Source organism: Rhinatrema bivittatum, chromosome 13 (assembly GCF_901001135.1).
Source record: "Rhinatrema bivittatum chromosome 13, aRhiBiv1.1, whole genome shotgun sequence".
NCBI lineage: Eukaryota > Metazoa > Chordata > Amphibia > Gymnophiona > Rhinatrematidae > Rhinatrema > Rhinatrema bivittatum.
This window is the reverse complement of record NC_042627.1, coordinates 12,553,369-12,568,249: the sequence shown is the minus strand read 5'-3', so window position 1 is coordinate 12,568,249 and position 14,881 is coordinate 12,553,369. Positions and strand designations below refer to the sequence as shown.

Genomic DNA, 14,881 nt, shown 5'->3' with positions numbered 1-14,881 from the left:
CTGACCAACAATTTTGAAAGACACTAGAGTTAGTTATTCTTCAGAGACAAGAATTCTGGTAATCAAAGTGAGGAAACTCTCTCTCAATTACTACTGGTACCTCCACTACAATATAACGACTGAAGTATTGCAAACCTAAATATTTAGATGAGCCTTACAACTTCTTCTCCCTTATCTACACAGCTTAGTCTTTTTAGCCTTTCCTGATGCACAAGGAAGGGATTTAGAAAATAATTACTGGACTGAATGTGCAATTGGTTTCTTCTGTTACTTGCCAAGTTACCTTACTATGATCAGAATCACATGGAGTTAGGATAGTTGACACTACTAAACCGCTAAACTAAACATTAAGCAGTGCTAAGTTTATTCATATGTTGTTTTTTCAGAAAATTGTTAGTTATGTTATGCACAATTAAGCTCTGGAATTTGTTTCCAGAGGATGTGGTTAATGTAGTTAGTTTAGCTGTGTTTAAAAAAGGATTGGAGAAGTCCATTACCTGCTATTAGGTTGACTTAGAAAATAGCCACTACTATTACTAGCAACAGTTACATGGAATAGACTTAGTTTTTGGGTACTTGCCAGGTTCTTATGGCCTGGATTGGCCACTGTTGGAACAGGATGCTGGGCTTGATGGTCTGACCCAGTATGGCATGTTCTTATGTTTTTATTTTATATTTATTTAGATTTATATTCCTCTTTTTACACTTTTTTCAGCGCTTCAAAGTGCATTACATTCAGGCACTGTAGGTATTTCCCTGTCCCCAGAGGACTTACTATCTAAGTTTGTACCTGAGGCAATGGAAGGTAAAGTGACTTGAACAAGGTCACAAGGAGTGACAGCAGGACTCGAACGCTGATCTTCTGGTTCGTAGCTCACTGCTCTAACCACTAGGCTACTCTTCCATATTATAATTCTATGATATCTGAAATGAACCTAGTTAAACTTAGCTTAAGCTCTTTACCTTTCCCCCTATTGGCATAAATTATCCAATACAATACAGTACAGCTTTATTTATAAGTAAATAAGCCAAAAATAACCCAAAACAGAATACAAGCATGACATCATTGACATAGCATAAAAAACTGAAAAACCAAACACCTTCATGTTTGTCCCTACACTACTGAAACTGTTATGCAAATGTAGGGAGTATTTATTATAAATTTGATTATAATCCACCTTGAGACTTTCTTGGAAAAGGCAGAATATCAGACTTTTACAAAATCATCAAATAAATAAATAATAATTAATAATTAAAAGCCGATTGTCGGCGATTAATTCATTAGGAATGTAGATAACTGGGTGGTTGGTGAGCATAAGAATTGCTTGGTAATTTGCTTGCCTGGTACAAAGGTGACAGATCTCATGCCACCAAGATAAGATCTTCCAAAACTTATGGTAGATGTGAGTACCAATAACATAGGAAGGCACAGGAGGGAGGTTCTCGAGATTAAATTTAGGATTTTAGGTAGGAAACAAATTTAGGTACTCCAAGACAGAATTCTTAGAAATGCTGCCTATTCCCTAGAGGCAGGCAGTGCTCTGAACTGTGGATTCATTAGGAATTGGATTGGGCAATGTTTTTCCTTCCACAAAACATTGCCCAATCCATTTCCTATTCTTGAAAATGAATATACTTCACTTTAACCAGGGTGGATCTTGGCTACCAGAGCTAACATTTAAAAAGCTGAAAGATTAGCTTTTAAACCTGAACATGGGAGACAACCAACAGTCGCTCAGTAGTGCAAGGTTTGGACAGAGGTATCTTCAAAGTATAAGTTAAAATGTCCTATAGAGAGGTAGCTGTAACAGCTGACAAAGGCCAAATGTATTTAAATACAGAACATGCAGACAGAAATGACTCCAAACTGCCTATATCATCTGATAATAGGCAGGCTATGGGTACATATAAAAACAGAAATAAAAATACATCTTCTTTAAAATGTCTGTATATGAATGCCAGAAGTCTGAAAAATAAGACTGGGAAGTTAAAATGTATGGTGTTAAAAGAAGATATGGATATAATAGGCATTTTAGAGACCTGAAAGGAGGAGGACTACCAATGGGGCACTGTGCTATCAGGGTACAAATTATATTGATATGACAGGACAAATAAAATTAGTGGAGGGGTGGCATTATATATTGGATTAACATTCATTATTTATTCATGAACATTTGATATTCCATCTTTTCCCAAAGATGGTCTCAAGGCAGATTACAGATATTTTAAATAAACAAACATTAGAACAGATTACATACATAGAGTCAAGCATAGCGTCATACATAGAGTCAAGCAAGATAAAAGTTTTCTAGGAAACCAATTTCACTCTGGAAACCTTAAGAATCAAAATTCCAAGGGTAAAAATGAAGAGTATAGTAATGGGGATATACTACTGCCTATCTGGCCAGGATGAGGAAACAGACTGTAAATGCCAACATAGATAAGATTAGCTAATAAAATGGGCAACACAATAATAATGGAAATCTTAAATTACCCTAAACACTGATTGAGTAAATACCACATCAGGACATGCAAAGGAGGTAAAATTCCTTGATGCCATCAATGACTGCTTCATGCAAGAGTTAGTCATGTAATCAATAAGCGGGGGAACTACAATAGATCTAATTTTCGACAGAATATAAGATTTCATGCAAGAAATAAATGTGGTGGATCCACTTGGCAACATTGATTATAATGTAATTACATTTGACATAATCATTGGAGGGCAAACAGCATACACTGCAGTCGTCAAAAACCAAGTTACTCATGGTTCTTCCAATAAAATCTGCATGGCTGGTCCTATCACATGGAATGGCCTTCTAGAAAGCTTGATGCCAACTACTTGTACTAAATTGTTTAAAAAATATTTAAAGCTCATCTTTTAAAACTAGCATCTGGAAATTTAGTGTACAGCAATGTTTTTCTTCTCCTTGGTTCATTCGATTGTTTTTAGTTTGTGACATTTTTGATCTTATGTTCATATTTTGTTTTATTGTGACATCTGTTTGTGTTTAAATAGACAGGAGACTTAAAAAATTATATTGTGATTATAACAGGACCATCATATTAAGCACTATTGTTACTATTGACCTTCATTGCTTTATATTAATCATTGGTCCCCAAGTTCCAACATTTTTTTAAAAAATTTTCTTGCAGATAAAACACCAATTATCTTAAATGTCTTTTTTGTTCAGTTCCTTTCTTTTCATGATAGAGCTGGTATAGTAGATGGGATTTTTAAACTATATACTAGAGGGAAACTGAGTCACTGAGAAGAACACGATTCAGAATGTAGTATCTCCAAAGGCAGGGAAGATAGGATGTAGAAGCAATGAGGGAGCTCAGGATGATAAAAATGCAAAGCAGACAAATGTAAATAATTTCAAAATGAATTAAAAAACATATGTAGGTGTCTATGCACATGCAAGAAAACTGAAAAATCAGATTGGAGCAATAGAATGTATGATACAAAATGAAAATATAAACACGGGGAAAGTGTTTTTCAAATAGCCCACATAGACTAAAGTCTATGGGTACTTTCTACCTGCAGATTTTAGCAAACATTTTCAAAACAGATTTAAGTGGATGAATCCAGTTTGAAAATTTGTGGTTGTGTGCCAAACTGGCGCCAACATACATGCAGAAAGTTACACCTGCCAGGAGCTGGGAACGAACAACAGGAAATGGATCTCTTTCTTGAAATCTGATAGATTCTTCCCTGTGACCTAGATACAGGATGCTGGGCTCAATGGACCAGTGGTCTGACCCAGCATGGCACTTTTGAAGGGAGAAGAAACCATAAGACGTGCATGTGCGGCATATTTATTTACTACATTTTTAAAGCACCCAGTATGCATGAGTCAGGCAAGTGTTGCTCGTTTCCCTTCCATGTCTTTTCTATTTCACAGTGCCAGCCTTACCTTCATGTTCTATATCTTCACTGTCGATTTCCAGTGTCAGCTTCTCCTGCCAGGTTGGAGAATGTGTTGGGTACTGGCAGGCATGCGTCACCCCTTGGGCTGCCCACTTCTTCCTTTTGTCTGATTCAGTTTTACTAAAAAAAAAAATAATAATAATTATATATACATACAGAAAACATCAACCAAAATTATTTTCTAAGCTGAATCCCTCCTCTCTCCCATTTGATCACAATTTAGCTTCTGAAATTAGATTCCTGAATAAATTTAGACTGCTCCATCCCCAAACATACATCAACTTTCAGTGGTTTTTTTCTCTATAAAGTGTGTGGAAGGAGACAAACTGATAACTTGTTTTTAAAAAGCGCCGATTTTAGCAAAAGCAAAGATCAATAATTCATGTGTGTCTACGGTTTCCACTTGCATGGCGACACGCACACAAGTAAGCATGTGACAGAAGAGCGGCGCTTTCAGTATTACCTGTGCAATTACCCTAGATCCAGTCCTGACTATGGACATGAATGCTTCTCTCTCCCTGCTCTCTAGACTCATCTATAGTCAAAAGTTATCCATCTAAATGGCAAATTTGGCATATTCAGCCACATAACCAACTACAATATAGCCAGGGAGGGGTTGAGTTATCCGGTTAACCTAGCCGAATAGCAGGATAATCCAGTTAAGTCTCATGTGGCTGGATAATTTGCTACTTTCCCGGACATCTTCAAAAGATTTCCTGGTAACTAGCATTCCTTAAAAAAATAAACACAAATCGTGGGCCTCCTGGCCCGAATCCATCCCCCTGCCCACGAACCTCACCTGTCTGCTGACCCGGATCCCCCTCCCAACACGTTCATAGGGTTTAAAATAAAAAGTAAACCAAGGTGCTGTGCCCGGCCCTCCCTCCTCCTAAATATTAATGAAAAGCTGGTCTACCACCCCCTCCCCATGCTAGCACCAGAAGCCCTCCCACCCATCCACCTGGTACCTGAATCTTGTGCTGGGATCGCAGTGCAATGCAATCCTAGCTGCTTCCAAGCCTTACTCTGGTAATAAAGCTGGAAGCATACTCTACGGCGTAAATGTACACTTCCAGCGTTATTACCAGAGTAAGGCTAGAAGTGACTGGAATCGCATCGCTCTCACATAGTCATGCATTCTTTCACATCCTTTAATCTCACCCTCACACCTCTCTGGCACATGATCCCTTCATTCAAATGGCTCCAGGGTCAGCCGCTGATGACTGGGGTGTTTTTTTTATTATATTGGGAGATGCTGCAGTGGGTGAGGAGAGAGGAACTATTGGTAATTTCCAGTACTACTTGCATATTCTACCTTCCCCCCCCCCCCCCCCTCATGACTAGCAAATCAAAGTCAGGCATATGCAAGCTCCCGTGGATCTGCCTTTGTTTTCATTTCTACCTTCACTTCCTACAGTCAGTACTGTAAGGAGGAACCTTTGGTCGTCTTATCTGAAGGACTGAACCAAAATGCTGTGGCAGTACGGAGAGTGCAGTGAAGCAGAAGTTTAGGTGTGCCCGCTCCCCCTGTGGGAGAAGCAGATGGTGGGCTTATAACCTTTATAAACTACTGCCACCATCTTAGACCATGGAGTTTAGTTGTGGATTTCAGTCTGTATTTTCAGTTGAAAGCTTAAATTAAGCTTTTAAGAGCAGCATATCCCATGCTGTACCACTTTTGATTATTTTTTTTGGTCAGGCCTCTGGAGCTTCTCTACATAGAGCCTTAGGAGAAGAAAGGAGAGAAAGTACCCTAATTCCTGTCGTCTTTCTGACCATGTTTAGCTGCCAGAGGAGGAAGTTAATTTTTCCACTTTTCCTGCCTCTTGTTGAGATGTGTTACTGAGTAACCCAGAGCTCAGATGCTGCTAGTCTGAGGAGATTATGCCTTTCCTTTTGAAAAGATTAGGAGAAGAAGAGGTGTAATCAAGGAAGAATGGACTCGCATCCATTTCCAATGAGAAGTTGAGATGTAGCATAAGAATTCTGTATGGACTCAGGGATAAGCATCAGAGAAGAATGATGTGTTAAGGTGCCCATCAGAGTGAAATTAGTGATGACCATGGGGAAGATATGCTAACTGGGACTTTGCGTAATTTCAGGAAGTAAATTGGGGGTAAACTCCCTTCCCATTCCTATGGGAGGATTTGGAGAAAAGAGTATTAAAGGACAAGGAATAAAAAGTCAAATCACTCAAGGGACTGGCTGAAGAAGTTGGAGAAATGACTGGAAAAAAAATTTAGTCACACATTTATCAAGTTTCAATTGTGAAGAGTAATTGGACACTTTTAAATATGAGTTGTTAAAAACTATCAATTCACTTTTACAACCTATCAGTAAAATTGAGTTGGAACACACACACCCAACTCTGTAATCTATAGTCCTAATTCAGAATTTCCTGTTTTGTGATTAAACTATAAATAAAGATTTCTCGGACCTCTGTAGCCTCTGATTATAGTCACCATTTGCTAGTTCTTGCGTGTGATTGCTATGGTTACTTTAGACAGTTTAGCTCTGAAGTACTCAGGAGCTTAAATCTATTTTTGTTCAGTCCAGTTAGTGTTCAATAAAAGCGAGATTGACATGACTTTGCTAAGTTACAGTAAAACATTCTCCTTTATGAGATAGCCATAGACCTGTTGCCTACAGGAACCAACTTGCAGGACCAGTGAAAACAACTGAACTTCCCTTTGGGGTACTACAGATAAACATACTGTGTCATTGGGAAGTATTTTCAAACAAATGAATTCGTGCTTGTAGCATTCTCAGAGGGGCATAAGAAACGAGTACCGTAGTTGTGTATCCTGTTTGCCATGAATAGGGCAACAGCTCTTACTCCAAACAAGGGTGATGAACTGCAGGGTCATTTCTTTTATAACATGATGTCACATATTCGGGTCTGCTGCGGCCGCAGGAATAGTTCAGAAATATATAATAAGACTGGACCAGCTCAGTTATGGTGCAGATATTTATTTACAGTGCTTCAAAGATACAAGAATGAAGATAGTAGCTCACCTTGCATCAGGCACGACTAACAGGTAAACATCCACCATCTGGGGGCATAGTGAGGTCGTACCAACTCTCGGGGGTCTCCCCAAGCCTTTCTAGGCCTGGGTTCTTATGGTAGGGAACCTCCCTTCACCCAGAATCCCTTGCGGGTTCTGCCTTAAGGAGGACTGGGTTAAAACCTTGAACCTTAAGGTAGAATGAGGGAATTGTCAGTACACTCCGTCACACCATTAAAAAAAGAGACAGTTCTTCTTAAATTATGAGCAGAGAAACCGGCTGCTAGCTCCCTGGTCGCCTCCTTCCTTCTGTCTTCATTATGCTCTTAATCACAAATTGGGTGCTGCTGAAGTATCTCCCAGGTAGTGATATGGTGCATGAATAGGGACCTTTGTTTTCAGTTTTTATTTTATTTTCCTTGGAAATTTCAATGTTACAACAAAAAAGAAAAGTCAAAACAATTACTGTTATAACCAACAGGAGAAAAATCAGTGGAAAAGTCATTTTTCCACAGATATTTCTCTTTCTTATAGCATAGAAAATCCCATGAAAAATAAAAAAAGAAAGATACGCAGATCTGCAGGGTTTTAATGATCGGGGCTAACTGAGGGGAGTGTAGGGGGATTTGGAGGACCTCTCTCTTAACTGGGTGAAGTGGGGACAAACTGGGAAAACTGGGAATAGCGGTGCGCTCCCCTTTTAAAATCCCCCAATTTAAGCTGTAGAAGCAGCATTTGCGCCCACTTAAAATTGTGTGCACATGGGCGCGCAACCAGGCTATTTTGTAACATGCGTGCATATGCGTATGTTATAAAATGGCCACATCCTTGGGCTCGATCTGACCTACGTGTATCAAGGTCGGCCTGCGTGCAGGTTTGAAAGTTACTGTCTTTCTGAGACTCGCTGTGTCATAGATGTGAGCCCTTGGACTGTGGTGTGCTTGGCGCAGACTAGTAGGTGAACCTACTAGGCGCTCATGCTGACAGCTGGTGGGCATGCCCTTACTGGGACTGAAACTTTACTTGTACCAGCCCTGTTCTCCGCGGGTTGAGTCTTTGGGTGTCCAGGGCCAGCAGGGCTTAGACGAGTGGTAAGAAAGAATGCAGGTAATGGGCAATGGTCAGGGCAGGCAGCAAGCAGAAAATGTCAGAATCCAAGGCAGAGGTCAGAACCGCTGAATCAGGCCAAGACAGACAGACACTGAGGGACAAGACAGGGCAAGATGGACAAGACAAGGCGGACAGGGCAAGATAACAGAGGCACAGCAAGGGCATGGAGAAGGCAAGAGGAGACAGCATGAAAACAAGGCAGGCACAGCGAGAGCAAGACAAGGCACAGGAAGTAGCAACACGTACTTCAAGGTGGATCTGTTGCTGAGGTGAGGCGTCAGGCCTGGACAGTCCCTTAAATACCCTGGGTGCTAGTGACCATCAGAAGGGTTTTCTCACCATGGGACCTTCTTTTGTAGTGCAGCCATGTGCGCATGCACCCATGGGGAGGTGCAGGAGCAGCAGTGGCAGTCTTGCCATGGTCAAGACTTTCGGCGTTTCAGGGTAGGCGTGGCCAGTCACAGGCTTTCCTGCTGCCGGCAGATATTACACCCTGCTTTCAATTTCATGTGTTCCTTGCCGAATGGTTGCAGCAGGTGCATACTGAAAAGAAATTGTCAGCATGGCATAGCATTTTAACCGGTATTATTTAACATCTGTATGGATCCCATTTGTAAGGTGTTAGCCTGTCTCTGTGCGGGATACCGGTTATGTGCTGATATTCAGTTTTTCATTCCTTGGTGCCATTCTTGGTCAGAAACCACCGAAATGCTATCGATTTGTTTGACTGCAGTTAGGAAATGGTTAAAACATAGTAAATTGGTACTTAATTTGTCAAAAAAAAGGAGATCATTGTTTGGCAGCCCGGTAACAATGCTATGCCTGAAATTTTTCATATTCATTCCACTGAAATTCCTGTTGCTCCTCAAGTAAAACGTTTAGACATCATCAATGACTCTGCCCTCACATTTCAAAGCCAAATTAACTATGTAGTAAAGACAGGTTGTTTTTTTAAAGTTGCGTTTACTTAGGGGTTTAAATCCACTATAACATGGATTGGACTTTAGAACAGCTGTGCAAGCAATGATTTTAACATTATCTGACTACTGTAACTCGATTTATATCAGATTGCCTTCTTTTGCTTTGAAGGCATTGCAGTTGCTGAGAAATGCTGCAGCACGGGTAATTTCAGGAAAAAAAATTATGGGAGCATATTACGCTGGGACTATATGACCTGTACTACTTCCCTGTAGAAAATCACATAAATTATAAGATTGCGCTATCAGATGGTAACTTTGAAACAGCCGCACTGGTGCACATTTGCACTGATAGGCCGGCTCGCGCCAAGGGACACGGCCATATTATAACATGCTCACATGGTATAAAATAGACATGCATGTGCATGCAAAGGCCACCTCTATCGCGTAACTGGAGGGATTTTAAGACATGTGCGCCAACACAATTACCAGTTTCCCCAGTTTGTTCCCAATTCACCCAGGTAAGGGATAGGACATCTTAACCCCCCTAGTTAAACAGCCTCCTTTTCCCCCTGCTAGCCCCAACCCTTAAAAACCCACTGACTAGCCTAGATTTTATTTTATTACTTACAAGCCATCCATAGCAGTAGTAAAGTTACGTGGCAAGGGGAACCAGTGCACATTTCATGTTAAAGTCCCGGAACGAAATTTTACAACCCAAATAAATACACCGTGGATCACGATTTTTTTGTATCATTTGATGGACCTCGTACGTGGGCATAGATCATAATGTTAAATAGCATGAACTTGTGTGCACCAATAAGTATAATCATAGGTCTCAAAATGAATTTTTTATGCTTCGTGAAATCAAAGTCCAGTTATGGAAACAGAGTCATAGCATTTTGAAGATCATAGTCGTAATGTGTCATTGCATTGTATTAGCTTCTTGAGATGCCGTTTTTACTTAACTTAGTGTTTGCGAAGAAATGCCCATATATCCAAAGAAAGAGAGGCTCAAGATGTAGTAGTTCATGCTATTTAGCATTATGATCTATGCCCATGTATGAGGTCCATCAAATGGTAAAAATAATTGTGATCCACGGTGTATTTATTTGGGTTGTAACATTTTGGTACTTTAGCCTTTACTGTCAGTATCATTACCTATATGGCTATTACCTACCTCAAACAACTTTTGAGAGATTTTTGTGATTCAAAGTCCCGGAACACCCATGTCCAGTGCAGCTTCCTGACACAGGAGGTAGGAGCCCATTCCTCCTTGTTTTTTGATGTACCACATGGCCGCCTGGTTGTCTGTCTCAATCAGGATGATACCCTGGAAGAAGTTGAGGCTTCATCTGCATGATTGGAGCCAATGTATGCAAGCAACCGATGAACAGTGGATAGCCTGAAAACCAGACTAGTTTGCAGCATGAAGGCTGGAAGTGAATTTTCCTGTACTAAAGGGTTATTCCCATTTTGTGTCTCTGGGCAAAATATTATGTGCTCAATTTTCAGTGGTTAAAAGCCAGGAAAGATAGCCAGATAAACTTATCCTTCTAACTTAGCTGGGATATTCAGCAAAATGGGAATATACCCAGATAAGTTTAACCACCTAATTTTAGGACTTCACTACAGTAGTCTTAAAAATAGCTATGTTAGCCAGATAACCCTGAAAATCAGAGTTATCTTAGTCAAATAAGTATGCTCCACCCCGCAGTGCCCCCTAACTATTTAGTTGGGTAAAATGTTAGCTGGCTAAGTCCAGCACAGTCAGATCAGCAGGATTTTAAACCCCATAGACTGTCTGGCAAAGTCCAGGACTTATCTGGACAAACCGCTCTCAATATTGCCCGTGAAGGGCTCAATTTATAAACAGACTCCTCAGAAGTGCAAAATGAGGGTCAAGTGGTAAGAGAGAGTTATACTGTACCCTGTCCAGTAAACATACTGCAGTGCTTTCCCTATAAATAGGCCATCTCTCCCCACTCTATATTCCAGACACACTCACACGGCATCAACTCATTCCCAATAAAAGCTTTGCCCAGTGCTCCCTTTTCCAGGAGAGCAGATGGAAGCTTCGGGCAAGGAGGACAAGATGAGAGAGAGAATGCCCTTGAAATCCTCCCCGTCTCCCCTCCATCCCTGGTGCCGCTCCATGCCAAGAGGGAACAGTTTCCATTTCTGCTGTCAGAACCCTTCCTTTCTCCTCAAAGCTTAAGCAGCAGATGAAAAATTAATGAGATTTTTCTTTTTAAGCTATTAGCCAACCCTTCCCCCGGCCCTTACATTATTTTATTCCCTGGCTTGTGAAGTTGGTTCAGTAGGGCTCCTGCTTCACGCATCCCCTCCCAAAGCAGAAAGAGTAATAAGGTTTCGTTGCTAAAAGGCAGGATTTTCTTTTGTTGTTGCTTAAGCATAGAGTTGGCATTGCAGTACTAATTGGCCACATGGCACAGCCCAGGATTTTGCTTGGCACCCCCTTTGCTAACAAAACCTGCGGCACTATATCCCCCCTGTCTTCCCCTTTCATCCGATCCCTTTTTGCTTTGTCTGACCCCGAAGGTTAAATGCTCTCAGCAATATCCATTATTGATGGAAATGGTTGTTTTGAGTTCAGCATAGCGCAAACAGAAAGGCAGTGCAGGTTTTTGCCTATCGATCTCACTGTTCGTCTTACTTCATCTTGAATAAAGGAAAAAAAAAAAAACGCCCTCCTCCCACCAACATTTTATGGTAATCCATCGAGCTGCCCTTATGTTCTGTTCCCCCAGCATTGTTGCATAGTCAAGCGCTGTATCTTCTTTAATCCCTGATATTTCAATTTTAGGAAGCATGGATGTGCTGGCAACTTACTGAATTCAACATGAAAATAAGTATTTTAAAGACAAAAAGGTCAGTGTTGTAATGGGCAATGTGGTATTTCTGTGGCTGATGAAATTTAGGTTCATGGAGGCAAATGCCTGAGGAATGGGGCATCTTTCTTAAGAATGAGGGGGGAGTAGAAGGCTCCAATCTACTGAGGGTGGAAACCGAGCACTTCTGGGCTAAAATTCCTACTCTGCTCTTTTTTTTCTTTTGACCTTAATTTTGCCAAACTTCCGAGTCACAAAAAATGGTTGCATATCTGGAGATATTGGGACCTAAGTATGTTTTCTCACCTTGCAATAAAGCTATTTGGGCCACCTTGAAGGATATTTGGTTCTGTTCGCAGAGGTGCATGTATTTGTGCACCCCGCTGATACTGAATGGATTATTCCGTTATGACATCTGATTTACTAAATAAAGCAAAGCATTTCCCTCTAAAAATATTTCCACATTTGGGTTGATACCAACGAAACCTAAAAACAAACACCTTCCGAGGGAGGAAGATTTTAAAAGTGATATCTACTGAACCCCCGTCTCACTGGTGCAAACAAGTCCTTGGAAAGGCGATGTTTTCTGGACCTCAGGGCATGTTCCCAGTCTTTAGAATCCAGGTTAATCCTGTGACATTTAATTGGGAAATCAACAGAAAATGTGGAGCTCACTAAAAGTTTGAGTAAGTAGGAAGAATTTGGGGAAACACGAAACCTCTAAATCAGCCGGCTAATAAGATTATGAAACTTTAAATTCTGTGTAAGATAAACAACCAGCGACATTGTTCTAAATTGATCATCCAATAATGCTCAGTAAATGCATCCTTTCCCATATAAAGTATCTCATAGAAAACAGAGCGTGGATCACACTGTACAAGTGCATCAAGCGTCACTACAAGCAGGTGGCAATAATTCCCGTCGAGGTCCTGCCATATCATATCTAAACTAGGAGAGCCTGATATTCCCTCTCCTAACCACTATCCCAAATGGTAATAACTGTCTCTGATCCCCACTACTTCAGTACTGGGCTCTGTAAGGACTGCAGCCCACTACCAGGAGCAAGAATTTCAAACTGGAAAACAAACCCATTGGCCTTACAGATGTAAGGGAATGGGGGATGATATTGGTATTATTTCCATGCCTTTCTAGGCAGCGTGAAGAATCACAAATCTGATAATGAGGTCTGTGGGGACCTGGCGGAGTCTGCTGCAACGTGCTCAGAGTCCAAACCAGCCCCTTCATAGCCCCTTTGGTGCCACCGCTACACTTTTACAGGAAACGTGACAGCTTCCACAAGAACCAAAAAATATTGAGAGAGAGAGCACAAGAGATCAGTTTATACAGCAAGATCAACTGTACACACTTTCCCAGCCACCAAAGACGACTGAAAGGGGAAGAGAAAGGAGGGAGAAAAGTTTTTAAGAGAAACAGAGGGGTGAGGGAAGCTAGAGAGACATTCTCCCTTTGGGAAATGAGAGGCGAGAGTTTCACTGTATATCTGAGCTGTGATTTCTAAGACTGGACTGTCAATTTTCTAAGTAAAATCACTTTTAACCTCCTTGTTATTGCCAGGGAAAATGTTTTGCTTGAGTCAAGAAGCTTGCTGTCAGAAAATACCTGACTCGGGACATTAGATAAGTGTTTAATCAAAAATACAATGGATTAGTGGCTGTAGCCTCACAAGGTACTTAACTTAATACACCCCCCCCCCCCACTCCAGCCGGAAAATTATAGAGGTTGAGTCGTTCCATTTTTGTTGAACTCCCCTGTAACATAATTATTAGTGGAATAGTCTGGGGAGGAGAGTAAGTGTGGTGATAACAAAGGATTCTCCAGAGCAGGGGTGGCCAATTCTGGTCCTCAAGAGCAACAAACAAGCCATGTTCTCAGGATATCCAAAATGAACATGCATGAGATAAGATTTGTATGCAAATACTTCCATTGTATGCAAATCTCGCTCATGTATATTCATTGTGGATACCCTGAAAACCTAGCATGTTTGTGGCTCTCGAAGACCAAAGTTGGCCACCCCTGCTGTAGAGGATGAGAGACTTAGGATAATGGAGGAGGAGAAGAGAAAAATGAGCAGGAGAGAGCCATGAGAGAAGGGTCTCTGAATCTGTGCAGAGAGGGGGAGAATCTGGATAAAGACAGCGGAATTGTGCTTGGGGAAGAACTAGAAAGAACTTAAAAACAGCAAGTAAGAGAGCACTACACCGAGAATACACAGACCAGCATGGAGTCCATTTTTTTGTTTTACTGCTCCCTTATTCTTTGAGATCTAGAGAAACCACCAGTAGAGCCTAAATTATGTGTCCCTCCCCCCCGAGAAAGAACCCTGAAGCCAGTCCACTCCCTCTAAAGACTACTGGGCTGCATGTACATACAGAAAACCATTTAAATACACCCCTGTTCAAAGCACCTCAGCAAATGTTCTGGCCCAGGGTTATCTTGTCTCAAGGGAGTAAACCGTTGCAACACCATGAGATATTAATTCTGAGACAAAAAAGATGATCCATTACAGTCAAAAAAAAGATCAAGTGAATCTGCATTTGCAAGCAGTGAAATCTAAATATAGCGATTAATGAAGCAAAAAAACCTCACACGCATAACAAAAAATAGCAGGGAGATGTTTTTGAGTGTATCGCAGAGAAAGAGTGGCTGCAACGCCAGTGCAATAAATGGTTGAGTGATCAAGACAAAGCCGTCAGACAGTAAAAGAAGTGGCTAAACAAAAGTGCCTTGATTACAGGTTAAAAAACATCAGACGGTACATAAAAGAGCTGATGGATAAGATGCCAATTCATAATGACCACATCATTTCTTTTTCATTACTTTCTCTCTACCAGTTAGAGATCCTTTGTCACGTTGAAGTTCACCCAAGCCCACTTAGTATTTTTTTTTTTTGACTGGAAGGCGTCAGACTTGGCACTTTCTGGTCCTTAAAAACAGGACTGGGATTCAAACTCCAGTAAAAAGAGGAGGAGACCGAAAAGATAGACAAGAGGGGTGTGCCGTCATTTGCTTTGCTTAGCATGTGTTAGTTTTTTCTTCCTGTGC

General features: G+C 41.0%; 1 protein-coding gene across 5 annotated transcripts in view; it reads right to left on the bottom strand.

Moving 5' to 3' along the window:
• Positions 1-14,881, bottom strand: part of CCDC33 (coiled-coil domain containing 33) — a 294,341-nt gene that overhangs the window by 174,873 nt on the left and 104,587 nt on the right. For all 5 annotated transcript variants that reach the window (XM_029574706.1, XM_029574707.1, XM_029574704.1 and 2 more), the window contains one exon: positions 3,921-4,054. In XM_029574706.1, the coding sequence (XP_029430566.1) occupies positions 3,921-4,054 (134 nt within the window). The remainder of the gene's footprint in view (positions 1-3,920; positions 4,055-14,881) is intronic.